Source organism: Takifugu flavidus, chromosome 16 (genome assembly GCF_003711565.1).
Source record: "Takifugu flavidus isolate HTHZ2018 chromosome 16, ASM371156v2, whole genome shotgun sequence".
Lineage (NCBI taxonomy): Eukaryota > Metazoa > Chordata > Actinopteri > Tetraodontiformes > Tetraodontidae > Takifugu > Takifugu flavidus.
The window spans coordinates 1,740,637-1,768,476 of record NC_079535.1 but is presented as its reverse complement, the minus strand read 5'-3'; the positions used below and the strand labels follow the sequence as shown (position 1 = coordinate 1,768,476).

The 27,840-nt window shown below is 41.3% G+C and overlaps 1 protein-coding gene across 1 annotated transcript; it reads left to right on the top strand.

Moving 5' to 3' along the window:
- Positions 1 to 350: 350 nt before the first annotated feature.
- Positions 351 to 27,781, top strand: LOC130539836 (protein Daple-like). Its single transcript, XM_057058466.1, is given in 32 exon segments — positions 351 to 959; positions 2,391 to 2,503; positions 3,910 to 4,018; positions 9,545 to 9,614; positions 10,152 to 10,210; positions 10,649 to 10,732; positions 11,727 to 11,870; positions 12,034 to 12,266; positions 12,756 to 12,837; positions 13,220 to 13,378; positions 13,498 to 13,644; positions 14,015 to 14,165; positions 14,270 to 14,451; positions 14,679 to 14,816; positions 14,908 to 15,192; positions 15,465 to 16,262; positions 16,677 to 16,804; positions 16,895 to 17,036; positions 17,207 to 17,240; positions 17,243 to 17,337; positions 17,510 to 17,671; positions 17,754 to 18,031; positions 18,219 to 18,362; positions 18,789 to 18,975; positions 19,369 to 19,514; positions 19,634 to 19,723; positions 19,866 to 20,170; positions 22,789 to 22,869; positions 23,624 to 23,713; positions 23,793 to 23,930; positions 24,076 to 24,308; positions 25,452 to 27,781. Coding segments are annotated over 32 exon segments (5,769 nt in total). The 5' UTR covers positions 351 to 899; the 3' UTR covers positions 26,154 to 27,781.
- The last annotated feature ends 59 nt before the right edge of the window (positions 27,782 to 27,840 follow it).

The window sequence follows — 27,840 nt, the reverse complement described above, 5'->3', positions numbered from 1 at the left end:
TCAATATTATGTTGTCAGAAAGATAGTGAATATGTTTTCTAATTAGTTAAATTTGGACATGAAAGAAGTAAGACCAGATATTTAATCTAGATGCATTGAACTTATCCAAATCAATGATTTTATTCTTATTCTGGTTACCCAAAGCGTGGTGACACGTTCTACTAAGGCGACTTCATCTTTCCTTTGATGAATCCTCATGGGGATGTCGTTAGACTTACTGAAACTAATTATACCCAAACTCTGCTTTGTAATTGGCTGATTTATCAAATAGGGCGGGACTAGTGTTGTCGCGTTTTCTGATTTGGCGGTTATCCTGTCAGTCACCCACTCCCGACGTATCTCAGACAGGTTGATGGAGAGAACAAGAGAGAGGTATAGAGATGAACTAGGGATGGAGCTAACAGCGGAAATAACTATTTTCAACACGGTCTTTCTTTCACTTGTGCATCTCACTTTTTAAATCACTTTAAATGTTTTTCTTACTTCGCGGCAGTTGCGCCACTTTACGATTCGAGTCTTGTATCCCTGACAACGCGAACAACTGTCCTACGAAGTTTGGATCAAGTGTCCTACCTTGTGCTACACGAGTCGTTGATTTGCGCTAAACTGAACTGAACTTCCGCTGTGGGACGCATACGTTTTGTTGTGGAAACCTTTCCAGACTTTGTATTTATAGTTAACTTATTATTTTAACTATTATCAATTGTTGAGGGATACGGGAGCGAGCAAGACAATAGTATGTAAGCGAGCTCGTGCAGGGGGATCGATGCCGTCTCGTGCTTTGTTCTGCCTGGTGTGGTGGGTCCGCCGCGAGACTTTGGCGGGTATCGATTGATTGACGGGTGGATTGATGATCGCTTGGTGAACAATAACCGGAGCGCGAAGCCGTCGGAGCAGCCATGGATGTCACCCTGTCCGAACTGCTGGCTGCCTTCATGGAGTCACCGCTGGTGCTGTGGGTGAGTTCACCTCTGTAGAATCACTTTCTCTTTTTAGGAGCGCTTCAAATGGGCACCAGATCGAACGGATGGAAACGCTAAAAGCACAGATCTCAGCAATCAAGTTGAAAATGTTGGAGGTGTTCAACCTCTGTGACCGGCTGGGCTCTCTTGGGTTTTCCATATTTAGAATGAAACGGAAAACCAATTTCTGTTTCACAGGTTTGCAGCTGCAGATGGTTTGGCTGCTGCTCTGTCCGCACCTCTTAAAAGACTTTTGCCGTTGAAGTATCAATAACCTCAGGATAATCTGCTCAACTTTGGAGATGTGGTACCAGCTCTAAAATTTGGTTGTTTTAAAATGACTCTTACTTTGTAAGAGTTATTAACTCACTCTTGATTCAAGCATTATGGTGGTATCGCATTGAAAATTAATGAAGTGAACATACATAAATACCAATGTCTGGAAAAGCACAAGTATGTCATGGTACTAAATACAGTGTTTAGAACTACTTTACTCCTGGTTAAAAATCAAATTGTCAACTGCCAAGTAAATGGCAATTGATGTTTTATAAATGTCAATTTACATTATCACAAATGGGAAAACGAGCATCTTAAAAACTGCAGAAAGTTCTTTTTTTATATATGTAAATGCAATTTTCTACTTTCATCTGGATAAGCAGGTGTTTCCACTGGAATAAAAAGTCTAGAGGATAAATCTTGAAATGTACTCATACGTGTATACATTTTCCCTTGGTTTTCATCACACGTGATGGTGTAATGTTCATGATCAAAAGTGTTCCGTTTAGGGTGAAATTTGTTGAATTTCATATATTCTGATTGTCTGTCTTTTTGTTTTGGAACCAAGAACAGGTGCCATTGCAATGACCTTAAAGTTTTAGTCCATTATTTCTGAAATGCACGAGAAACTTTTTTTGAAAAGTAATTCATGAGGTAATCTTTAATCTACTGTTTGCGCAATCCGGGCTCCCAGCCCAGACACGAAAGGCAGCAGTCAACAACGTATTAACTCTGTAGTGCTTCCTGCTACCCGGTGACCTCACATCCTGTTTTCCCCACTGGTCATTTTAGCATATTGTGGCTGAACGACATAAAGGAGTTGTGCTTGGCTTCAGCAGGGCCCTCGATCCCCTCTCCTAACTTCCACTGTTGCATCTGAACGTTGCTAAAATTTGTGGTTGTAGTGGACAGCTTCCAGCTGTGTCACAGCAACCGTGTCAGCATTTTGTTTGTCAAGAGGGGGAAATAAATCCCCCTCTTCTCAAGGAAAATAAATCCTGCTTTTATTTTCTAATCATGTGTTAGTTCTTCTTTGCTTTGTCTGCAGCCACTGAATAAAACTCTGTTAATGGAAATTTTCCTTTCAAAGGCACCAAAGTCAGCCCAGCTATTGAGCCGAAAGTTGTTGATGACTTTCTTTTCTGCTCGTAGGTGCGCACAATGGGTCCTTTAGGTTCGATTGATGCAGTGGGCTCCGAGGAACGGGTTAATATGTTCATGGAGCTGGTCGACGGTGTCTTCCTGCACAAGATAATGACACAAATGTAAGTATTTCTTGCAGAAACCCAGAATTTTTGTGCTTTGACAGATTAGTTAATTACCTCAAATTGTATCACTTTTTTAAGTGTGTTGGTGCAACCACATCCTGACTTGCTGGTTTCAGGTTGCGCTACCACATTCAGATGTTCTTCGTGAAATGTCTCCTCATGGTCTACAGCATTTCCTCTCTCCTCTGATCGTATCTGTTTTCAGTTTTTACTACAACTCCAAAAAATGCAAAGCTTTTGGTGCAACAGGTTTAGTTTATCCGCATTTACGCCTTCCAGTTGACCTGTTCACTATTAACTGAACTTAATATGCAATTCTGCACATGCTGGATGTATTCAAGGGTGCTGAGTAAACAGAAGCGGCGCCAGATTAAACCTAAAACAACAGGCAGAGTTTAACAGTGGCTGATGGCAGCCCAGTCCATACTGGAATTACTGACTATGAGGGGAAATAACTCTGCAATGACGGAAGATGCAGGAGGGTTTTTAGTTCAAGGCTAAATCGGTTTTATTTGGAGAAAAAAACCCAACATTCATTCATTTTGATGAAGTTCTTATTTTTATTGTGGGTCAGCAAATCTAGAATCCATTTTTTCATTTGGTTGGTTTGGTTTGATTATTGTATTGAGTAGTTTTTAGTTTTTTGAGTAGTTTGAGAAAAAGACTGTTAGAAATGCATCGGGTGGTCACCCAAATGTCTCTCTGTGATACCAACCAGCATTACTCACGTGTGGCATGAATACTTTAGTTCTGAGGGGGCTGAGTTTTGCTCCCATGTGCTCATCAGTGCTTGTGTCCTTGTGTGGAATCAGAGTTACTATCTAGAAGCTCCTCAGGCCACAGTCAGACCACATTTTCATATTGTCTCCAGAAACAATAGCAATCATCCTATTGTTCCTGACACAGAATGTAGGCTGGGGGGATGTTAGTGGGGGGGGGGCTTGGTAGGGGTTTATGGGAAAGTGGGTTAGAGGCCAGGATGGATCATTTATTAATATTAAATGATGCAGTTAAGAAATCAGTCAGTTAGTGAAGCAGTTCTTTCAGTAAGGCCAAGTTGTTTCTCTTTTGCTTTTCAAGGTAGCTCTGAGCTGAACTTTGTTATAAAGGTCAAAGGTTTTGATTGACATGATGGATGACTAGAGGAGTGTGCTGCAGTTGCAGCAATGAACCGAAGCCTTGCTGTTGTCTTACTAGCTGCTAATCACTTGAAAGCTGCCAAACAAATGTTCGAGCTTCTTTCTGTTTCAAATCAGACATCAAAATGATGTTATACAGTCATATGTCAGGTAGAAAATGTGTATTTTGTGAGCAGACATCCTTCTCCAAAGCGATTGTTACTCTGCTGGTTGTGTGTCTGCTGAGAGTGGAGTCCCAGAAAATGTCAATGTGTGTCTCCATAGTGACCCCAGCCCAAATAATCAGAGGCTGAACAAGAATGTGAGCAATGACGTGTCTCTTCGTCTTCACAACCTTTCTGTCCTCACTGGACACATCAGGACATATTACCAGGTAATTACACACACACACACACACACTTTCAGACACACACATTAGTAATGCTATGGTTTTATTACTTAAATATTAAAATTTCTAAAATTGTAATACTTAAATATGAATTTATATCAGTAGAACTCCACAGTTCTAAACACAAAAGGGATTTCAAACAGCATGCCAGATGCTTAAAGGTTCACGTGATTAAAATCTAATTGCAAATTGACAGATTTTATATCAAGTGTACCATCAAGCTCCCGTCATAAGCCGGTTTCACACTGCGTGAAAAATGAAAAGACCCCCGTCATCCAAGAGTTGTTGAGGCATTTCTTCCCAGGTCAAATGACCCTGCAAGTGACCTTGGAAATCTGCGGCTCGGTTTGCATCGCCTGCAATGTGAAAGGCGTCCGATGTGCCTGCCTCTGGCATTTTTCAGTGGGCAAACTGTTTAAATACAACGATCCAGAAATCTTTTTTTATCGATAATGGCAAGATCATGAGATCCGCGAGCTGCTCAGCATCTGCAAAATGTTGAGATTTGGCGTGAGGGGGGCTCTGTTTGATTGGGTGGTGAGAGCAAAAGCCAAATTCACACGTTCATTTGTTTTAGTTTACTCGAACACTGCACTTTTGAAAGCAGACTGACTCTTGGTTGTATAAAAGATTATTGAATCAAAACATTTTCAACACTACAATTATATTTAACTGTAAAAATCTCATTTGTTCCGCAAAGGATGATGAGGTTACCCAGAGTACTCAAATGTATCATTCTTACTGGGTGTAATTTCGCCATTTCAGACACGCTAAAGCCTTCATATGTTGTGTGTTTGGAGTGGGTATCTGTGTGTATTTGTGCGCTTTCAAGTGGGTCATTCTTGGCAGTACGGGGTTAATCTGTCTGTGATAGTTAATCTCTAACCACTGTGAAAACCCTTGACACATAAACGCCACATGCATGTAGGAGCGGGTGATATTTACAACCTTTAGTCAGGGTGTTGTTACCGTAACCGGAAGTCTTTCCTCACAAGCTGTGAGCTTGTCTCACGTGAGGATAGTCAAAAATTCTGGTCACCTACTGTCCATAACAGCCCTGAGATACATGTGTGAACTATTGTGAACCCTCCAACATATCTGAGGGCAACACAAGGGTTTCCACCAGTTCCCTTTCAGAATGGTGATACAATCACTGATACAAACTGGGTCAAAAACTGGGATTTGAAGATGCAATGTGAGGAGAAATGAAAATCAAAATTACACCTTTTACTTAGGACTTTTTTTAATATGTGTGTTTGTCTGTGTGTATATAAAGTGTATTAAGTTATTATAATCCTCTAAAGCATTTAGTTGCTAAATACTACTAATATATTTTTTATTGATTTATTATTTTATGCTAGTCAAACTGATTAATTTATCTTCAATTTTCATCAAAGATTTCTATCTCCACCCTGAAATTTAACTCCAAATGCTAACCCCGCAGAGATGGTCAAAGCTCCAAACAGGGGGTCCCTGTTGTTTGGGGAGAAAAACAAAACGCACGCACACACACACACACACCACACACACACACACACACACACACACAGCTGCTGCTCTGTGATAGTTTGTCTTTCTCTAATTAGATGATGCTTCAGTAGACATACTGGCTGGTCCAATGAATCCTTCCACTCTCCTTGGTGATAACAGTGTGTGTGAGTGTGCGCGTTTGTGCGTTTGGGTGGGTGGTGTCAGTCGCCTCCCTTGTGTTCTCTGAAACAGCAGCCACCTGATACCACAAGCCTGAGCTGTTTTTTTTGTTGTTTTTTTTTTACATTGAGCTGGTGGTTTACTTTGCAAAGGATTTTTGTTGTACTTTTATTGTCCTAAAATGAGCGGAATGATCATGTCAGGGCCGGCCTAAATCTCTGCGAAATGCAGAAACTATTTTGCATTTACTGAAAATGTAGAACAAAATGGAGACAAATCTCTCATCAAACCAGTCGAAAATAATGAGAAGAAGCCCAGAAGGCTGTTACATGTTTAGTTCTAATCGGAGAGTGACGAGAGTCTCATACAGAGCAGATTTTGTTGTTTTCTAGTAACTTAAGCAGCAAAACTCTGCTTAAACTGTCCTTCACTCCCCTCTCATTTTACTCCTCCTTGGTTACCGTGGGAACTTCAGAACAAAGCCCAGATCCTTCATTGGATGTTTTGAACTCTGTATCCTCTGGCCTACTTCACATCTACACAAACGCTCACACAGCCCCACGGAGTGGACGGTAGTGTTGAGTGCGTAAATTAGATCTTGTGTATTTTCCTTTTCTTTTCCGGATACAACAATTGTGTGATTGTTGATGGGGAGGCAGGAGTGCTAGTCTTTCCTCTGGCAACAGAAAAAAACTCAGGGGAGAGATGGCACAGGGCTTACTGTGGAGGAAGAGATCCACCTCCATTTGTCTTCAAGTCTGTCACCCTTGGAATAGACATACTTTGTTACAAGAATCATAAAATCGACTAACTCTCAAATTTCTTCTTCTTCCCCCATGAGTCATGACGCACAGGGCAGTCATTCTTTCTGCATTTTATTACCCTCATGCACTATACAAGTTTGGGTGTGTGTGTGTGTGTGTGTGTCTGTGTAAATGGGTCATGTTGCTGGCCAATTGATCCCTTGTCAGTTTGAAGTGTTAGATCCTGCTGGTGATGTTGCCGGGGGATAACTTTTATGGATATGAGAAGCTCTCCCTTGTACTGGCACACACATCAAAACCATTGACTTTAATCTTATCCCAAATTTTCCATTAGACCTCCATCAGACAAGCGGCTTCAGTGGTCAGAACAGTTGTCTACTGTATTTGACAACTGGGCAGTTTTTAAGGTTGTTTTTTGTTGTTTGTGTTTGATTCTTCCTTGTATGTATTGTAAAGAGGAGGGCTCCCAATGTCCACCATGATGGTATTGTTTTAAACACAGCCCTGGCTGTGGATTCACTCTAGTCTATAAATCCAGTTGTTATATTAATACATCCTGTGGGGAGGCATATTGTGAAAAAATCTAAGGCAGAAGGCATAGCTGCAAAGACACATCTGGATCGAATGGACAGATTTTTAGTGAATCGGCCTACAGTTAGTGGGCAAACAGAGTCTGAGGTGAGCAGAACGTGAAAGAACTGAGATCGTGTTTATTTAAAGTTTGGATTTTTATGCACTCTCATGGTGCTCCATCCCCGCCGTGTTGTATTTGCAGTGCTGTGCTAGCAAATCACAGTATGAGGTCATGTAAACACTGGTGTCATTTTTAGACTATGTACCCATGTTTGGGGTCCAAGCTTGTTGAGTTTTTGAACAGGAATTTATAGGAATTGCAGACACAGAAAAAGTCATAGTTGGACAGCACAGTAGGCCACTGGAGCTTCACAACATTAGAAGCTGCTGCTAACAAATTGAATAAAATCTCCCTGTCACACAAAAACAAGTGTTGGAAGCTGCCTGTAAGTTCAGCTGGATGGGTCTACTGACGTTGCTAATGCTGCATGTGCTTTATATTAAAGATCTCAGTGTTGAGGACACGGTTCTATTTCACCATCCTCCACTAGTTCGCATTACTGCATGAGAAATCAAGGCTTTGAAGGATTTTATCCAACAGGGTCGTATTGTTGGAAGGCACTGCTCTGGGATATGTACAGCATTTTGAGACTTAAGTTTTCATTTTTTGGAAACCCCTGCCCAAGTGTAATTTCAAAGGATCTCAATCGATCCTTTGCTGATCCCTTTTAAGCCGCCACAGCCTCTGTAATGTATCACATGTGAAGTCATTAGTGCTTGTAGGTAAAGTCAGTGAGCCTGTTATAAGTCATTACTAATTAAAGCTAATCAAATCATTATGCTATGATTTGTGCACCATAAAGCTGATTTAATACACTACAAGGACTCCAGAGAATGCCCTTGGTCTCTTACACTATACAGCCTCATAGTTGCTTGCACACTAATCAGTCATTAGTCTTTTACATCTCTGTACACAACACCAAGTTTTATTTTGCTAACCTGAAAGAAAAACTTTTTTGTCTGACCTAGTGTGGATACTTTGACCTTGAGGTTCTTCTGGTTTTAAACCAGGAGCTCACCTGTAGTTAGGACTAAGGTTGGTTTCTGACAAACTCAGGATTTAAATCCATGTGTGAGCTATTAAATGCATCATATATTGGTACAATATGAGAACACCAAACTACAAGATAAATGATGTTAGCTGGGTTGTGTTTGTGCCCCACAATGGTCACAAAAGTGTAAAGCAATTTTATTTTTATATTTAATGATGATTTTCTTTTAGTCCCAGCGATGGAATATAAAAATATCCTTTTAAGTTAACCTTATTGGCAACCTGACTACTAATTATAAAAAGTTCTAACAGAGATTTTGTTTCATCTCAGCTGGAAACCTAAATACCTGCTGGGCCTTTAGACATCTGGTAGCTACCCTGCATGTTTTATTCACACTAGTGTGTGTGTGTGTGTGTGTGGTGTGTGTGTGTGTGTGTGTGTGTGTGTGTGTGTGTGTGTGTGTGTGTGTGTGTGTGTGTGTGTGTGTGCACGTTAAAAAAAAAGCCAGATGGAGCTTCTGACTGGGTTTCTTCTTACCTGCTCCTGCATGGTTGAGTGTAACATTATCTGCAGGTTTTACTCTGCTTTGATCACTTTAATGCTGCCTATGTGGCTGAGTAGGAACTTGGCAGTACCTCATCTAACAGTGACCAGCTATAGACACTCGGTGAATACGGAAGACATATCTCGATTAATTCCTGGTCCCATAGTTACTAAATATATTATTAAATGTGAATATGGTTCATTTTCTATAAGTCAAACTACCAGTGTAGCCCCAGTTCCAGGACAACAGTGACCCATACATTGTCGTTCTCTTTGGTTTTGAGGCATTCATGTGTTTACTTTCATATATAACAGTGTTCATCTGTGCCAAGACATCATCATTTCATTAGAGTTCAGAAGAAGAGTTTTAAAAGCATTTTGCGTCTTGTATGTTTTCATGTGTTTTGGGAGGCAGGAGAGGATATTCAGGAATGGAAAGCATGCCCTCCTAGTGGGCTGTTCTTTTTCCTGACTGCAGTGCATGCGCACACACACAGTCATTGTGAACGCCAGCAGGGTGTTTCCTCTTGGCTGCTTTCCTATACACACACGCACAGACAAGTAGGCACACCGGTCTGGGTCAGTAGGCCTCCTTTTTTATCCCTAAAAACAAATCAGTTTATTTTGATCATAACTGAGCTACACCATGACTGAGACACTGAATATATACACTATATATTCTATACACTGAAGCGCAAAGGCTGTCAGGACAAGAGCAACTAGCCTCAATATATTTTGTCAACTTGTTATCACATGGCCATATTGTTATCAACAAGAAATGATGTGATATCCTTTATACAGATTGGACTTTTTCTAAAAACTCTTTCAGGCTGTAAGCGTTCTGGTGCTTTTATATATGAAAATATTGATTACTATTTCAGCAGTTTTGATGGTAAAATTAAAACATTTGTCTGTCTCCTTCACTGCAGGACACTTTACAGCAGTTAATAGTTATGCCTCTTCCTGACATCCTCTGCATTGCCAAGGATCCAATATCAGGTAATACTTTCAAACTGCATCTAATAATAATCATCATGTTACAATGCAGGTTTTCTCTGTTTTTGTATAAAATCAGTCATATGTGTTTGCATGGCTCTTTATCTTGGTGTCATATGTGGTACATTTAGGGGTCTGCAGCTGTCTGTCTTGTGGGTCTGTAGTGTTTAGATCACATTCATTAAATATTCAGAGCTTCAGGTCACTTGCTTAATTAACACTGTATGTATATATATATATATATATATATATATATATTATATATATATATATTTATTTATTTCTTTTTTTTTCTTTTTTTTTCCATTTTAGTTTACATTAATTTTACAGTATTCAGTCAGAGCAGCTATTTCATCCCTTCAGGTTAATTGCTAAAAAAATGTAATTCTTATCCAGCAATGGTGCCCTGTTCTGTCAGAAAACATAGTGTCATGTACCACAGTCTGACCCGTGACTAACGCATTTGAATAATTCATTTTTTTCTGACCATATGTCTTATTTTGACATACACTTTGTCTCTGTGTGTTTTGTTGCCTTCAGCTAAGAGCATGGAGAATATGAAAAGGCTTTTGTTGCTGATGTTAGGCTGTGCTGTCCAGGTAACACAAACACACCCTTGTATGGGCGCGGACACACACACACACACACACACACACACACAGAGCAATCAAGTTTACCACAGTTTCAGCCAAACGCAAGGTGGAACAGAAAGATCATGCACTTACAGGCACATCTCTTTGAGAGATGGTTGGGTGATCTTTATTTATAGCTGCACTGTTGTGTCCTTTCTTTATCCTCAATGTCTTCTATGCGACTGTAATAAATGTATTTACATTTTATTTGCCTTTTTCTTCCCTCCCTGTCTGTACTAACTCTACTGGTGCAAGGACAGAGGAAGGGAGTGAAAAAGGAGTGGTTGATGAAAAGATAGAGGAAAGACGACGATGCCAAACTGCTCCCAAAAGCAGATGTCATTAATTGCAACATTTCAATAATGCTAATGCCGATGATGATGTTGTTTTTTTGTTGTTTTTAAGTGTGAACGTAAAGAGGAAATGATAGAGAAAATCAAGCTGCTCGATATCGCGACCCAGGCTGCCATTGTATCTCACATTCAAGAGGTCAGTTGAATCACAATCTAAATTTGATAAACCATCATCGCTTGTGTTCATGTTTCCTGCAACCTGACTGAAATGGATATACACGTTCTATTCCTACTTCCTAAGTTTGAAAGTCGATATCATGTGAGGACAGCTGTAAAGCACGTCCCAGCCCCATCATGGAACATATAACTCACCAAATTGTTCGCTTTAGCCAAAGCAAGTATAGAAACATAAAGAACAGGAGGAAGTCCCAGCCCAAAACTCCAAGCTTGTGTATCAGTAATCAAGTTTTATAATCAGCAATAGCTTCTCTGCTAACAAACAGTCAAAAGGTCAAAGGCGCTGACAAAACGTTAATGCGTTTATTGAAAACTTGCTGGCAAAACTAAATTTCTACCAACAATCATTTTTCCTGCCAGATTAATAAATGCATAGTAAATAACCTTAGTTCTTACTATATGCATGTGCCAAAACAACAGATGCATCCTGGAATGTGGATACTAAGCAGATAACTATCTATAAATAGCAAACCTGTAAATTAGGGCTTGAATCTCTCTAGTGATTATGTTCTACAACTAAAATTATGTCCATAAAGTTTTAGTCTCTTTAAATATTTTATTAGATAGTTATTTGTGCAAACTGAGTTTTGTTTTTAATGCATCAAAACACCAAGGAAGCAGCTGAGTTTCAATGAGGGATTCATATTTATGGGCAGCTGTCCATGTGTGCAGTTGTTACACACAAGCCTGATTATTTATAGTGCTCATACCATTAATGGGCTACATGTCTCTACATCAGCAAAACTTTTTTTAACATTGCAACACATGCTATGTACCATTAAAATACAGCCAAGAGCATTTTTTTTTAACTAATTAAAAATTGGACGTTTATATTCTTGTATTTACTCCGCTATGTGGTCTTGTTTTGTCCCAAAGGGGCTGTACACTTGAAGTAAATTACACTTATTTACTGTAGTTTAATGAACATATATAATGTATTTTGTGTATTTCAGGTCACTCATAACCAGCTTAACGTTCTTGACCTCTCTTTGCTGGAGGAAGGATCAACAATTGCACAAGAAGACCTAGAAACTCTGTCACGCAACATGGCTTTGTCTCTACGGCAGCTGATTGACCAGAGAGACAAAGGCAGTGAGGTACTTGGACTCACATTTGCTGCTCCACAAAGTATTGGTATAAACTCGAGTTTTCTGTGTTGAAGGGAAAAACTTAAAATGTGTAAAAACCGTTACCTTTTGTAATTCCAACATGAGAAGTAAACGTGATTTTTTTTTTTAAAAAAACACTTGTCTTGTGCAGGTGATTTTGGATTTGACCCAAGAGAGAGACTACCTGGCCAGTCAACAGTCCCCGGAAGGTTGCAGAAACCTCAGCATGACCAGCCCCGACCGTGGGCAGAGCTGTGACGATGTGGAAATGAGCAATGGTGGATCATCAATGGTGGTAACTGGATTGACCAAGGAGGAGAAGCAGCATCTGGCCGTGGAACTCGCCGACACCAAAGCCAAGCTCCGCAGATACAGACAGGAAGTGTGAGTGTTTCTAGTTAAATCAACAGGTTTTGTCCAGGAATTCTTACTCAAGCCAACAAAACTACTTCAATAATTCTGTCCAAACCGTGAAAGTTATGATTACTTGTACGGTAATGTGACCTATTCCATACCTATGCAGTAATGTAGAAGTGTGTCTTGCTGCTTTAAGGTTGGACTTTAGTCATTCTTCTAGCATCTGGAAGTCTTTATACAGCCAGTGCAGCCTGTTATTCCACAGCTACATGGTAATTATCTAGTGGAGACATCTATTTTTGGGAAAAACTATAGACTTAATCACCATGCACAAAATACACATTTATTTACTTAAATATACTGAAGGCTATTGTTTATTTATTCATCCTGATATTTTTAGAATGTGACATATCTCTTAGATGAGTATACACTGATATAGAAATGACCTGGGTGCGGTCTTGATTATACAATGTAATGTAACAAATGCCTGAAAGGTTGTTTTGTGTGGGTTCATAGAGAGGAAAAAACAGAGCAGTTGATGGACTCAAAACATGAAGTGGAACGTCTGGAACAGGAGCTACAGAGGTTTAAACAAGAGGTAAACAGTTTCCTGTTTCTAGCATTTAATGCTGGGTCCACTGGAGGAAAAGAGAATGTGTGACTAAGGCAATTGAAGGCATAAGATACACTTCACAATTTGTTTTCAGTATTTTCTACAGGCTTATGCTATTTGTCAAGTATTTGTTATGATGTTTAAGTTAAATGAGATATATACAGTATTTTCTCATATTGCACAAACACTCTTCTGGTTCCCATCAGGGAAGAAACTCATCCTTATTATATTACAGCGCTAAAAATGTTACTATATTTGTTGTTACTAAGCATTTTCATCGATAATAACACATTTTATATATGATTATGATATTGATTGCAACAGTGTCACTGGACAACCCCTTATTCTGGTTGTGTGTTTGGATTAGAACCAGTCACTTTTTTGCGAGGTTCGTTCAGTCAGAGCGTACCGTGATGAGGTTGACTCTCTGCGGGAACGAGCTGCACGGGTTGACAGACTGGAGACGGAGCTTTGCAGATGTAAAGAGAAGCTCAATGATGTTCACTTCTACAAGTCCAGATTAGAGGTAAGCATACAAATGTGCACCAGATGGCAAACTCAAAGCACAAAGCATCAACCAATGTAGGCAGGTGTGCTCAGAATTGTGACACAGAAATGTCTCCTTGTATGTTTAATCTTATTCAGGAGCTACGGGAGGATAACCTGACTCTTATGGAGACAAAGGTGTTGTTGGAGGAGCAGCTCTCAGCCTCCAGAGGCCGCTGTGAAAAACTACATACACTGGAGAAGGACAACCTCTTACTGCGAGCTAAATTACAAGACCTTGAAATGGTAATCTTGAGATGGTTTATATTTTTGGCACTGATACTATGAATAGAATGTGAAGCGAATCCCTTACCTGAAATGTAGCATACTTCACTATATTGTTTGTCTGGCAAATAAATCACCTCCCCAGCTTTAAAACTTGTTAAAGCACATTTTAACATGTGTTCAAGTGGGGAGTGAAAAGAACAACAAATGATGTTTTCACCAATTATTTGCTCCGTGAAGAGCAGTAATGATGATACTGGTTTTTATGAAAAGGCATGTTTTTGGTCTTGTATTCAGCCATAACTATAAATGATTATATTTTATGCAATTGAATAGTCACAGTTTTAACATTGAATTTATTCACTATGCTTTTAAAATGCTTGTTTTGCAGGAGAGGGACAGTGAACGTCGAAGGCTAGAGGAACTTGTTGAGGAGAACATGCTTCTGGAGATTGGGCAGAAGCAGAGCATGAACGAGTCGGCTCATTTGGGCTGGGAGCTGGAACAGCTGACGAAAAACCACGACAACTCTAACGCAGAAAGTAATCAATCACATGCTGTTTTCTGACATCCTGAAGGATGATGTTCTGTTTGAGGTCCATTTCTTGCTAATTTCTTGTCCAATCCAAACGTTTCTCTGATGTAGCGCGTAAATCGTTGGTGCATGAACTCAATGAGTGTGTCTCCAGCCGGGTGTTAAAGCTGGAAAAGGAGAACCGAGAGCTTCAGTCCTCAATAGAGAGACTTAAAGAGGATAACCACATCCTGGAGGAACAGCAGCTTCATTCTCAAGAGCTGGACAGGGAGAACCAAAGTCTCAGCAAGAAGGTTGGAGGCAAATGTTTCATAGCACTTCACACACTTGATCAACAAACCCCAGATGAAAAGATCTTATACCGTTCCAATTAATTGTTTATGCTGTTTATCCTAATGTCACCCCTCCCATGTTCCACCTTAAATTAAATTGTGAGCTGCATGGATTTGTAGCATTTATCCATAATCATGTTAAGCTACTGGGTTTTGTTCTGAGTTGACTAGTTTATTTTATTTTAAAGCTGGAGCGTCTCCAGGGTCTATTGGACCAGGAAAGACTGACCAATCAGGACATGGAGTCTCTGGGGGAGGAAATTCTTAAGGAAAAACAGAGTCTGGGAAGGGAATTGCACACTCTGAGGGCTGAGAAAGACAGACAGGTATTCAGCAGACTTTCAAAGACAAGACACCATGAATGTTTGATAATACAAGGTCAGGAATTTTACTTTATTCACTTCTTTTTCCAATCAGATCTCAGAATTGGAAAGTGAGAAGCAGCACCTCTCTGAGGCAGTTGCATCCCTTCAGGAGCGGGCTCAGTCAAACAATGAGGAAAGGGTCCGTGAGGTGGAAACTGAAAACCGTCTGCTGCTTCAAAGCAACACTGATACAAGTTCCCGACTTGCCAGTCTAGAGACCCAGCTCAAAGTGGCCAATGAGGAAGCAGCAAGGCTGAAAGAGAAGGCGGAGAGGTGTGAAGAGGTGGAGAGGGAGGTGTCTAAACTGGAGAGGAGCAAGGATGCCTTGAGTAGAGAGGTTATACATTTACACTGAAAATCTCTCAAAGTTTCATTATATAGAAACACATTTTACCTAATGGGTTGTTGTGCCATAAGATATAATAAAATGTCCTTTATCCTAAACTTGGGAAAGGAGAGGAAGGTCTCGATAATTTTGTGAAGTGAATTTAATGCCAGTGAACAGATTTTGTTTTTTCCTCCTAAATTTGCAACACTAAGATTCAGATTTCTTTTTTTAAAATCTGTTTTTGCCATAACTGATTGCAAGTTGCTTGATTTATTTTCTAGGTGGTGTCTTTGCGTGCATGCAGTGAGAGGTCAGAGGCGCTGGAAAAGCAAGTCTCGACCTTGGAGCAGGACATTCATAGACTGAAGTGGGAGGCAGAGGAGGCTCAACGAGACATTCAGCGCCTTGGGAGGCACGAGGCAGAGAGTAGCCGCCTGTCAAAAGAGAACCTAGATCTGCGATGCTCTCTGGAAAACATGCGAGCCTCGTGTGCCCGCCTGGCGACCCTGCAGGAGGAACACAATAAGGCACAGAGAGAGTTTCAGGACTTGCAGATGAAGCTAGAGGAAACCCAGGATGAGGCACAAGCAGAGAAAAAGAGGGTAGAAAGGCTAGAGCTGGCTGTGTCTTCTCTGACCCAGGAAAAACATAAATTAGCCGAGCAAATACAGGCAAGCAAAGAAGAGAGGGAAGAGTTGGAGAAGGAGAGGCTGGAGGCTCAGGCCAGAGAAGAGGAAGTGAGGCGGGAAGTGGAAATCTTGAAGGGGGAACAGAAGAGGAAGGATGAAGTAGAGAAGGAAAAGTCAAAGCTTCATTTGGACCTAGAGCAGTCAGAGAAAGCAAGAAAACACTTGGAAAAGGAGAGCTGGAGGATCAGAACCCTCCTGGAGGGTAAAGAGTTGGAGCTAGATGAGAAAACCATGCGTCTAAGTACAGTGGAGAAAGATAACTTGTCAATGAGTCAGGATGTGAACAGGCTGAAGGAGACGGCCGTTAAGGCCAAGGAGCTGGAAAAGGAAAACAAAGAGCTACAGAAACAAGCCACTATTGACAAGCGCACTTTGGCGACTCTGAGAGAGGTGAAGTCAAAATTCTTGTTATTGCTAAAGTCATCTGAAAACAGTTGGCATAGTTCAATTGTTTATCATTAAAATGAAATGAATACTGTTTACTTTGCAGATTATTATAGTAGTTAATTTACCAAATGGTAGAATTAACATTGTTGTTTATTCAAATACATCACAAGTAGTAAAAACACGATCACTATTTGACCTCCATTGAAGAAAGAGAAATTATATGTAAAATCAAAGGACTTAAATGTTCAGTCAAAGCTTGGTCCAAAAAGGTCTTAAAGTGCCTTAACAGATAGACCCAGCAAATAAGACTGTCAGACCGCTGCCCACATGTCAAAGTGCCTTTGAGCAAGACATTAAAGCCGAAAATGGCTGTTCATTGAGTGTCCTCTCTTATCGTTGTTTTATGTGTTTGTGCAGGAGCTGGTGACTGAGAAGCTGAACCTTCAGCAGCAGTCTGTTGAATTGGAGAGGCTCAACGAGGAACTGGAGAAGATCGGATTAAACAGAGAAAAACTGCTGCAGCAAGAGCATACGCTGGACGACAGGTATTTCCTCTAATGCTGAAAAGCTTTAGTGCAGGTTAAAATGTTGAGAAATAAACAGTGGTGGGATATTGATTTTGATAACTATGTCAGCAGGTACAGGTTGCTGGAGTCCCGGTTGGAGGAAACTGTCCAACAGACAATGAAGATTAAAGAGGAGAAAATCTCCAGTTTAGAAAAGAAAGTGGAAGAAAGCAATGCAGTCAACGCTACACTACTTGCTGAACTGGCATCTGTAAGGACACACATGCACATTTTTAAACTACCTTTTTAAACCTTTATAGGTTTTCTTTCTATAAATCAAGATTATGGCCAGTGTTTTTGAGTATGCCGTCACTATTGCGTTTAGTTATTGTGAGCATTGAACTGGACTCCTATATCCCATAATATTGCTTTCTGATTCAGACTCATCAGATGTTGTCAGCTTTGCGTCAACATAAGAGGATCAGAACTCCCATCAGCACCAAAGAAATGAAGGTTCCGCCACTGCCGAGTTGCTACGACTTAAAGATCATCTTATCGATGTTGAAAAAAATGTAAGATTCTTTTTTAATTAATGACCCACAATGCCTTTATTTTGTTTTTCTTTTATTACATAACACAACATATCTGCTGAATATTTACCCAGAGCCTATATAATCCATGCAAAGTTCTTTGTCTACTGTGTAAAGTTATTTGAACATTATTTTGGGTTATTATTTTCTGCAGAATGCTTCCTTGAAGACAGAAACAAGTCTATTGAAGGACCAGCTCAAGCAACTGGAGAACCAGAACACATCTCTAAATAACCAGATGTTAGCGCTGCAGCGACACACCACTACCCTGCAAGAACAGAATACAGCCTTACATACAGAAACAGCCAAACAACAGGTAAACAATACATGGTCACCCATAAAATGCCCTTTAATAATTCTTAAATAAGGAGCTACTAATGAATCTCAACATATCATAGGTGGAGAACTCCACACTGTCCTCCCAGAGTGCTTCGCTCATGGCCCAGAATGCCGTGCTTCAGGGCCAAGTCACTGCCTTGGAAACAGAGGTGGAGACATGGCAGCGGCAGCGCGATGAGGCCTGGCGGGGCAGAGAAAGCGTGCTCAGTGATCACGATCGGCTGCTTAGTGTTCATGAGAGGCAAGCGCACGAGTACGAGCAACTGATCTGTCAGCACACCACACTAAAAGGCAAACTGAGAGCAATAGAGAGTGAACATCGCACACTACAGAGCAAGTAAGTAAATGATGTGCACATCTAAATGTATGTAAATGTGGCCAGGAAAAAAGTGACTGTGCTAATATGCTCTCATTTCTGTGCGTGGCTCGATTCTGGGTGAATATTTTGATAAACTAGGCACTGTGCTTATATGAGGACATTTTGTGGTTGATTTCAGAAATAACTGCTTACTGTCTGTATGCAGGTTTTACGTTTTGGTGCAGCAGAAGGACAAGTGGGATGAGCAGGAGGGCTGCATTCGGAAAGAAAAGGAGGAACTTACCCAGCAAATCCAGAAGAATCGACTCCTCCAGCAAGAGAATCTGCAGCTGAAGACGGAAGTGGACAGGTATACAGTTTGCAAGCTCCAATTACAGCGACCCGAACAAATTCCAGATTTACAACATGCACAAGTCAGGGAAATTCTAGTATATTTACAGTAGTCACACTATGTAAAGGATTGATAGAAATAAATATTATTTTTTTCTTATCTACATGGCTGTTGCCTTGTCTAGCTCAACAAATGACATCATTGCTAAATTATTATTATATTCAACAACATATTCATTTCAACAAGAAACAACAAAATTGAAATGGATATGCTGTTTGTGAAGATCCAACCACCACATTCTAGCTTAGACAACTCGATTACAGTAGCTTCTTTTGCAGCAATAAGCCACCTCAAATAAATAAAATAAATAAGTGTAGCTCTAAATGCACCCTATTTCTGACTGATAGGGTTTGTTCCTAACATTTGATTTTTTTGTGCCTTCAGGTTTACCGAGAGTCACTTACAGCAGTCTGGACAAAGTAAAGAGTTCCAGCAGCACATTCATGAACTGAAGGGCTCATTAAGCTCTTCAGAGGTGGAGGTTAGTCAGTGGAAGGCACGATATGATACACTAATGGAGCAACATCAGGGTCTGGATCTGACGATGACCAAACTGGACAACCACTGTGAGGTAAAAACAGCTTTTCCTTCATTGGGAGACAGTAGTGGAACTCAAATATCAGCAGAAGTTTAACAGAGTGCTATATAAACAAGATGTTTCATGGTTCTCTCAGAATTTATTTGCTTGATTTTATTTTTTTATATTGGGTGACACAGTAGTTTTAATAAGGTTGTGGGTTCAAATCTCCTGGGAGAAGTGTTGTGTTTGTATGTCTGTGTGGGTTCTCTCTGGGGAATTTGGCCTTCTGTTTGTATGATCTGGCGGCTCATCCAAGAGGAGGGAGAAATGGTTGGGAAAAGATGGATGGAGGAATGGATTATTTACTTGCAGTTCTGTAAAAAGCCAGTGGAGGTCAGCATTGTTCAACGAAGTGTGTGTGTGTCCGTCCGTGTGTGTATTTAGTTGTTGAGTCGACTAAAAGGCAACCTGGAAGAGGAGAACCACCACCTCTTGAGTCAGATCAACCTGTTGAGTCAGCAGAATCACACACTGCTGGAGCGGAGCATGGAGAGTAAGGAGATGTATCACCAGGAACAGAAAATCTATATGTAAGCGTATCCATCATTTAGGGTTTAAGACATGGACCTCAGCTGGATCCTACTAATACCACTGACTTTAGTTCAAATACCATCAATGTGTTTTTGTAACTCTGTGTGTCTCCACTCAGTGATAAGCTGAACGCTCTTCGCCGGCAAAAGGAAAAGCTGGAGGAGAAGATCATGGATCAGTATAAGTTTTATGACCCCGCACCTAAAAAGTAATGTTTTTATCTCATCAAATGATCATAAGTAGTTTTCTTAAGTAGTTTTTCAGTTCATTCAAACATGTGTCAGGTGTTGTGTGTCACCTATTACTGTAAAGTGCTTATGAACTTAAACTATGTTGTTGTGTGCTGTCAGGAGGAGCCAGTGGTCTGGAGCTAAGGCGCTGGCCAAACTGATTAAACCCAAGAAGGAGCACAGTAGAGAGAGGGGGGGTGACACTGACAAGGATGGAGTCAAAGAGAAAGAACACACAAAGAGCCCACCAGACATCCCGCTGCCTGCCCCACCTCCACTCCTTCCCCCTGAAACACCTCCTCCCCTTTCCCATTGGACTGCAAATGACAAGCAAGATGGAGCGCACACCCACAGTAACCATAACCACCACATTAGCACCCCTAGCCCTGGACCTTTGAGTCCAGCACTCACTCCCATCAATCGAGGTAAACACACACACACATACACACACACACTACGCCAGTTCATAGTGGTCACTTGGACACGTACTACCTCTGTCTTCCTATAGAGGGTGCTGCCGTACAAAATTAGTAACAGTTCATTGACTCAACCTGTTCGATTTTGTATTTTTATGCCAACAGTATATAGAGGTTCCCTCTAAGTTTTTGAAATCTGTTTATGGTACCACATAAATCCTCCCTCCTAGTGGTCATCCCGTTAGAAATGATCATGACTAACTTTAATAATAAATATGGGCAACGTCAATCTGATTTGCAGAATCCTATATTACCGGTAAATGACAGTAACAAATATATCATTACACAGTAATTCTTGTTTTATTGAGTTCAGCTTCATAAAAATAATGTATAGTCAATTTGAAAAAAGCGCTATAGCGGTCTGCATACTGCCAGTTGGCAAAGTAGTTTAAATTACAGTACTTTACTCCGTATTTAGACATTGGGAAGAATCTGAGCTGCCAAAACTTTTATCTATGTTTAAAAAGAATGTGGTGTGCAATTTGTTCTGCAGTCTGATAAATATTGTTCTACATACTGTGTATCCTGAGATCACATAAAACCCCTGACAACAGTAGTGACATCAACACCATAACAACACAAAGTGCTCTGCTTCATTTGCCCAGTTAAGTGTCACACAGTGATGATGTGAAAGTTGTTGCCCTTTACCACGGTGGCACTAAAACATGGCCAAGGCTTTAAATCCTATCTAACAAGGAGTAGCAGATAGATGCAAAGTTAAACATACTTATTCTTTAATAAATCTCTCCTGATAGTAGATCTCTGTTCTAATGCATGATGTAAATACTATCGTCTTTATTTCTTTTATATTGCTCTAAACTTCAAAGAACTTCTGCTCATGGTTCAACTTGTTTCACACTGTTTGACAGTTCGGCTTAAAAAAATTCCTTGTTCATGTTGAAGTCATGCCAGTCTGGAGAAAAATGTTTCACTTTACACTGGCATGCTCGTGGTTAGCTAAAGCACCTCACTTTCTGAAAGGAGTCTAGTGTCATTTTTGTGCGCTCATACTTTAATTCAGAGTGAATTGGGGTGAGCCATGAGCCTTTGCATGTCATTTATTTGGTGATTATTTCCTGTTCTTGTTTAATTTCTCTGGGTTTTCTTGCATGGTGTAATTGTAATTTAAAAATATGCTAATCACACTATCACACGTAATCTTTTAACCAGTTGTTTTTGGATTTTTTTTTCCCTTCACTGTGTAGTGTTTGATCATTTTCTTTATTTTCTTCTTCTCAATCTCAGCTCCTTCTTCCCAGAAACGGTTCTCTTTCCTTCGCAGTAAAAGTCAAGACAAGCTCCTCCCCCAACCCTCCTCCTCCTCCTCCTCTTCCTCCCGTCCCTCCTTGTCTCTCACCAGAAGACTGCGATTCTGGTCTTCCACAGACATCGCAGCTGACACCATCACTAACCAGCCACTGTCGGCCATCGGGGGATTCTAAAATCCTCTTCGCCGTCATGTTTTAATGACACATCCCTATCACCACCACCACCATCCACTGACTTACCGTTCAAGAACACTTATCTTTGAGACTCTAACAGAAACATGTAAATACACTCTCTAAAACACTGAATGTGGCACATTTGTTGCCCTCCTTAAACACGCACACTCACACATTTGTGCCCTGTGAGCCTGACAGTACTACTAGTAAGTACAGTAGTGTGTAAAAGGATGTGTGTCTGTCATTGCACATTGCATCTGGCTTACCTGCATCTATCAGCATGCCTTCAAGACTTAAATCTTGATACACAACTTGTGCAAGGAATATTTTGTATGTGTCTGCAGCTTCCTTAATGTTTCTAGTTATTTAACTGAGCATGTGTCCCAGAGAAGGAAGACCTTCTCTGTTAACAACAGAATGTGTTGTGGAATGCTGGCTTTGCTTTGTTGCTATGACAGCTTTGCTGCAGAATGTTCATTCACTGGTCATTCAGCAGTGTCGTCAACCGTCCTGCAACGTTATCACATCTCACGCAAATGAGTTTCACTTTTTCTCACATTTTCGACCACGTGTTCTCTTTCTGAACTCTCAGCTATTTAAAAACCTGCATGAGAAGTTAAACCCATCATCACTCTATAAAAAGTTTTATGCAAAGTCAAGACATAAATCAGTACTGAAACATTTCTTTTTTTAAACCATGGTTTACCGTATCTCTCTGGTCCAGTGTGACCTCAACATGACTAATCATGAGGTCTCAGTAAAAGCAGCTAATTCTCACAAGTGGCCATGCAACTCTTCACATATTAATTGCACTAAATTAGACTGCAATCTTCAAAACTCATTTTTCACTTATTAGACTATTATTGTACATCCCATCACATGATTCAGTAAATCCACAGGACAACTGGATGCTCTGTTGTATGTTGTGATATTTGTCCCTTCTGTGTCGGCTTAATACACTAAAAACCAGCTAAGGGTGATGCTAACTCACCCAGCATGCTTGAGTCACTGACCATGTATATTTTGTTGCTTTCTTGTTACTCTGTTTATGCTCGTGCTACATGTTTTAGGAAGTTATATGCACTTCATGAATTGTTTCCTAAAACATTGATGGTTGGTCTACAGGTTTGGCTGAGAGGAGCCGGGGATTTTATCGTAATAGTACTGGCAGCAATGAGACTATCAATGGAGAAGATGGGCCAGCAGGTATGGCTACACCACAGAATAGTATCTCATGGTTTTCTTCCTAATCAAATCCAAATTGATCAGAGTTGGAAGCTTTGATGTTAAGCTTTAGCATCACACTAAAAAGTAACTTGACAGTGAGCTAAAAAATGTCTGTACTTTCCAAGCAATTAGCATTTGCCTTATATTTATAGCAGTCAATGAAAAGGGGAAACACCTGTTAGGACAGATGAAAACTCAAGGCGAGACCCAAGAAGACAGACAAGAAGGCAACTTTAGTGAACTAACAGTTTATTTACAAAAATATTTAAAACGGTGAAGAAGAGGGAGCGTGCTATACGTGGAGACGACGATGAACAAAGTGTCAAACCAAAACCCAGTGAAGTGCTCGTCGGAACGGGAAGACGTGGTGACAAAAGACAAAAAGAGATAACGGAGTCAAAAAAGGCAATAAGCTGAATTAATCAATGTCCAGAACACCCAGTTTCCCACTGGTACTGGTGAAACAATCTGATGCCAGACAGCTGGTGCTGGCTGCTTTAAAGGGGCAGCCAGTCGACCAGGTTAGCTGCAGGTGTGGAGGCCCCCTAGAGGACAGAGCACAAAAACACAACACACACAGACCAGACACGGGATCATAACAGCTGGGTTTCAACATTTGCACATCCTCAGCTAACAGGTGGTTCCACGCTACCATATTGCAAAGTATATTGTGCTGGTAATTCTGAAAACATGCCTTTATGTTGCACTAATCTCTAAAACTCTTTTAAACCAGGTCAGATCCTTAAAGCTCTGAGTTCTACTCCAAGCCAACAGTCATCTTCCCTAAACAACTCCAGACCGGGCCCGGCCCGCAGACCCAGAGGCAAGTCAAGCTGCGCATTGATAAAAACGTATGATGCGAGATGCAAACGTAGACGTCTGACGGTTGTGGGAAATTACAGGACCGTTTCATGAGGACGATTCTCACCACAACACCTCAGACTCCTTCTTCGGTCACCACGGCAACGCAGGATGTCGTCCGGGTTCAGCGGACTTCAGCCACCACACTTCTAGCTCCAACTCCCCTGTCAACTGCAGAGGTGTGCAGGGTGTTGAACAGAAAACATCCTATGTATCCATGTTGTTTAAAACTTCTAGATGAGATCAGGTCTCAACAGCATGCAAACGTATTTTACAGTATTTACTGACTGGCTCCACTAAGTGAGACATTTCCGTCTTCTCCAGATATTTCCGATCGTCAGGTCTTCTCTGCCAGCCTCTCTACTGATGATGTCATAGGTCTGAGCCAGTCTCAACCGAGTCTGTCACGGAGCTCCACTCTTCCGTACGACCATGTACCACAAAGGGCCCAACCTCAGCACAGTCTCAAAACGAAGGCTCGTCCTCACTCTCCCGGGAGTGAGATGGTGACACTGGAAGAGTTTCTACAAGAGAGCAACTTAAAGTCCCCTCTTATGGTAATATATATACATACATTTATATTACAAGTTTGACTCGGGAGCCTTAGAAACAACTCTGGCTAAGCTTTTTCTTTCCATCATGTATCGACCTGTTTGAGTCAGTCAGTCCAGAGGAATAATGAATGCTGTGGTAACTTCTAAGGAAATCAGAGCTGAGTCACATCCATGTTGCTAAGAAAGTAATTGATGGATTATTAAGTAATCGCGGTCATGGAACACTGAAATGAAAGTGCATATTTTAGATCCACTTCACGATGGTCGATAATCACACGCGAAGTTTCTCAGTGTCTAGACGTGAACGCCCATGTCAGATCAGTGGGAGAACGTTCACATCAAAACCAAGCGCCTTCAACAGCCGTCGTAATTCTTGGTGAAACATTAGGGGCGGGGTTTTCATCGCAGCTTCCCAGACGAATCCCAGTGACAAATTCAAATCTGCAAACTATAATGCCGATAAAATCAGAAGGTATGAAAGGAGTTGGCACATGTCCCAACTCAATAATAAAGATAACATTTTAGACAGTATGTTGGAATCTACTGAAAGACCTCTTCATTCATTTCCATCTCCACAGTAGAATTCCCACACTCTACTTCCGCCTCAACATTCCCGACAACGTTGTCAGACCCCCATGTTCACTGTCCCATCAGCTCTTATGTGTTCTTCTGCTGCTATTTCAAACTAAACTTACTTGATTGACGTCTGTCCGTCTCAGAAATGTCATCAAATGAGCTCATTTTATTGGTTGGCAGCAAACAATCTCCAGGACTGTATAACGTTCGTGACAGAATCAGAATCAGATTTATTTATTGCCATTGTTCATGTAATACACAGTATTACACAAGCTAGGAATTTGTCTCGGTGTGACGCTGCAACATTCAACATAGAGAAGACAATAAACACTAGAATAAGATAAATAAGATAAGACATATACAGTATATATATAAATAGTAAGTAAATAGTAAATCATGACTAATGATCTAGGGAACTATTTCCTAAGGTTGTCATGGTGACAGTGTGGTCACCTGCTGTGGGCCTATGTAGTGCTGTGAGTTGAATCGGATCAGATTATTGGATCAGAACTTTTCTGAATGAAAACACCATCTGATTTAGTCATGGCGGTCATTTTCCATGTGATCTAGGTCTGTACAGGAAGCAAAGAAGACCTGGTGGCGGATTATTTCGCCAGAAATCCCACCTCCTCTGTGCCAGCTAGCCGGGATCAGGTGGCTCCCACTAGCTACGTCTCGCCCACTGTGAAGTCATCCAATCAGAAGCCAGGTCAGAGTGTCAAGCCCTCGCCACGCCAGCCTGTTGGCCAGTCCCCTTCTTCAGGCCTGCCAGCTCCCCAGAGGACTGGCCAATCACTCAACAGAGCTTTCAGCCTGGCCTCCGCTGATTTGCTGCGTTCCAATGGACCCGACGCTTTTCGCGCCAACGAAGACCAGCATGACGCAGTTGTCCGCAGACAGGGCTCACACGGGAGAGAACGGCCACTGTCGGCTCGCCTGGCAGCCGATCAGCACGGAGACGGCGGCTTCCTAAACTTGCCCATTCACCATTCCACTTCTCTCAACCTGCAAACGGAAAGAGACAGAGAGAGAGGGAGGGCGGCCATGTCTCGAAACCACGGGGAGGTCGCCATGGTAACCCCAGTCAGAGCTGTGACAGCCCCCGATGAAGCCTCTGGGCATGGTCAGGTCCATTTAGGTGACTCAGCCCATGGGAAGAAAGACGGTGAGAGAGGGAGGTGCAGCTCCGTGGAGCGCCCAAAAAGCACGCCAGCCTCCCCGGACCCCAATAACGACCCCCAAACTGTGTGGTATGAGTACGGCTGTGTCTGAACACAGCGACTGTTGGACCTCTGTGGGTAGAGATGTGTCTGAAGACAGCGCGGAAATCCTGGAACTGCTCTGGTGTTGAAACGAAGGCTTCATGGGCTGAGCCCAGACTTTCCCGTTATCAAACACATGCAACTGGAAAAGCCACTGTTTGAGTCCTGGATTCAGTTTGGGTTTGTTTTTTTTATGTTTCATTCATAATTTACCACCTGTCTTGACATTTTTTACAGCACAAGTAGTCTGGGGTTTTTATTTTTAACTAGATGTCATGTTTTTGAGCTCACTCTTTATACAGTCGATCCAGGAATTCCTCATGTTGTGATCACAGCAGCCCGACACGTCATCAAAATCACAGCCTTGTTTGTGGCTCTAAATATGCGAATGTCTGTGTAATTAGCATCTCACATACGTTAACCAGCCAACCAAAACATATGTGGGACACTTTCAAAGGCAGCGCTAACTGCTGTTTTTATCTTTGATGAACTGGAAACAACGAACAATGAAATAAGACTGAAAAAGGACACTTGGGTTCAGTATTTTTTAACTCTGTACATGTCTGGGATTCATTGTACACGAAGGGGTGCTTGAAGGCCAAATGGGGACAAAGTGTGTGTGTTCTGTATTTTCAATGGTTTTGAGATCAGTGGCTGTCTGGCCAATGGATCCAGGTGACGATGGGTGCTCTCTTCTAAGACCAGAACAGCAAAAACTGGTTCAGTCCATGAACCAAACTCCCAAACTAAAACTTTTTTACCACAATAAAACTAGTGTTCCCAAATCAGGAGCCCAGGAAACTACCAGCGATTTCTGACTCCATAAGTGAAAACTGATCAAATGACTCTCTCCTTCCTTCATTCTTTGCAATCTCCCAGAATGCAACACTCTCAGGCTGGGCCAACACAGGCTTCACGTGCACCTGCTGTATGAACAGACGTCCCCCCTGAGGATGTTTCTGACTTATGAAATGTAATCATTGCACACACACGTGCGCTCACGCATCCTCTCACAGGGTAACCCGTGGTTTAGCTGGGTGTCTGACTAGGTTACCCAGCAGGGGTCGGGCGATGCGGTAACCATCTCTGGCATCGCCATAAATATTTTTCTGTTGTTACATTGGTCCTGGGAAAAAATGCACTATTGGGTATGTTGAGGTGGAACCCTTTTTTTTAAATGTGACTGATGGTCCCTCACACTCACAAGCCAACATGAAGGCGGTTGGTCCACATATTTCACACCTCCAGTCATCTCTTTCTCTAACGCTTAATTTAATAGATGTGATTCATTTAAAGATGTAGCCAATGTTAATGTTTCCACTGGAGAATCCAGGAGGACTTTAGCATCAGCGCTGGCCTGACTGTAGCTGGTAAAAATACCCCGTGGGTATGTTTAGGAGCAAAAGGAGTATGTAGAGGTGGGAGCGGGTGATCATACTAACAAACCTCTAATGCCAGCCAACTGACCATGACGGTGATGATGTATCGCTGACGACGTGGAAAATTCAAGCTTAACTGGAAATCGATACCAAAAATGTGCTTGATTGTTCCTTTAAACCGTTGTAAACTGTACTACTGCTGTGAAACAAATGTTTCTGATAGTTTTCTAAATAAATTTACAGACGTCTTTGACCACGAGCAGATTTAGGTTGATGCTGTCTCTTTTCTGTTTACTTGGTTTACTATTAGTATTTAAG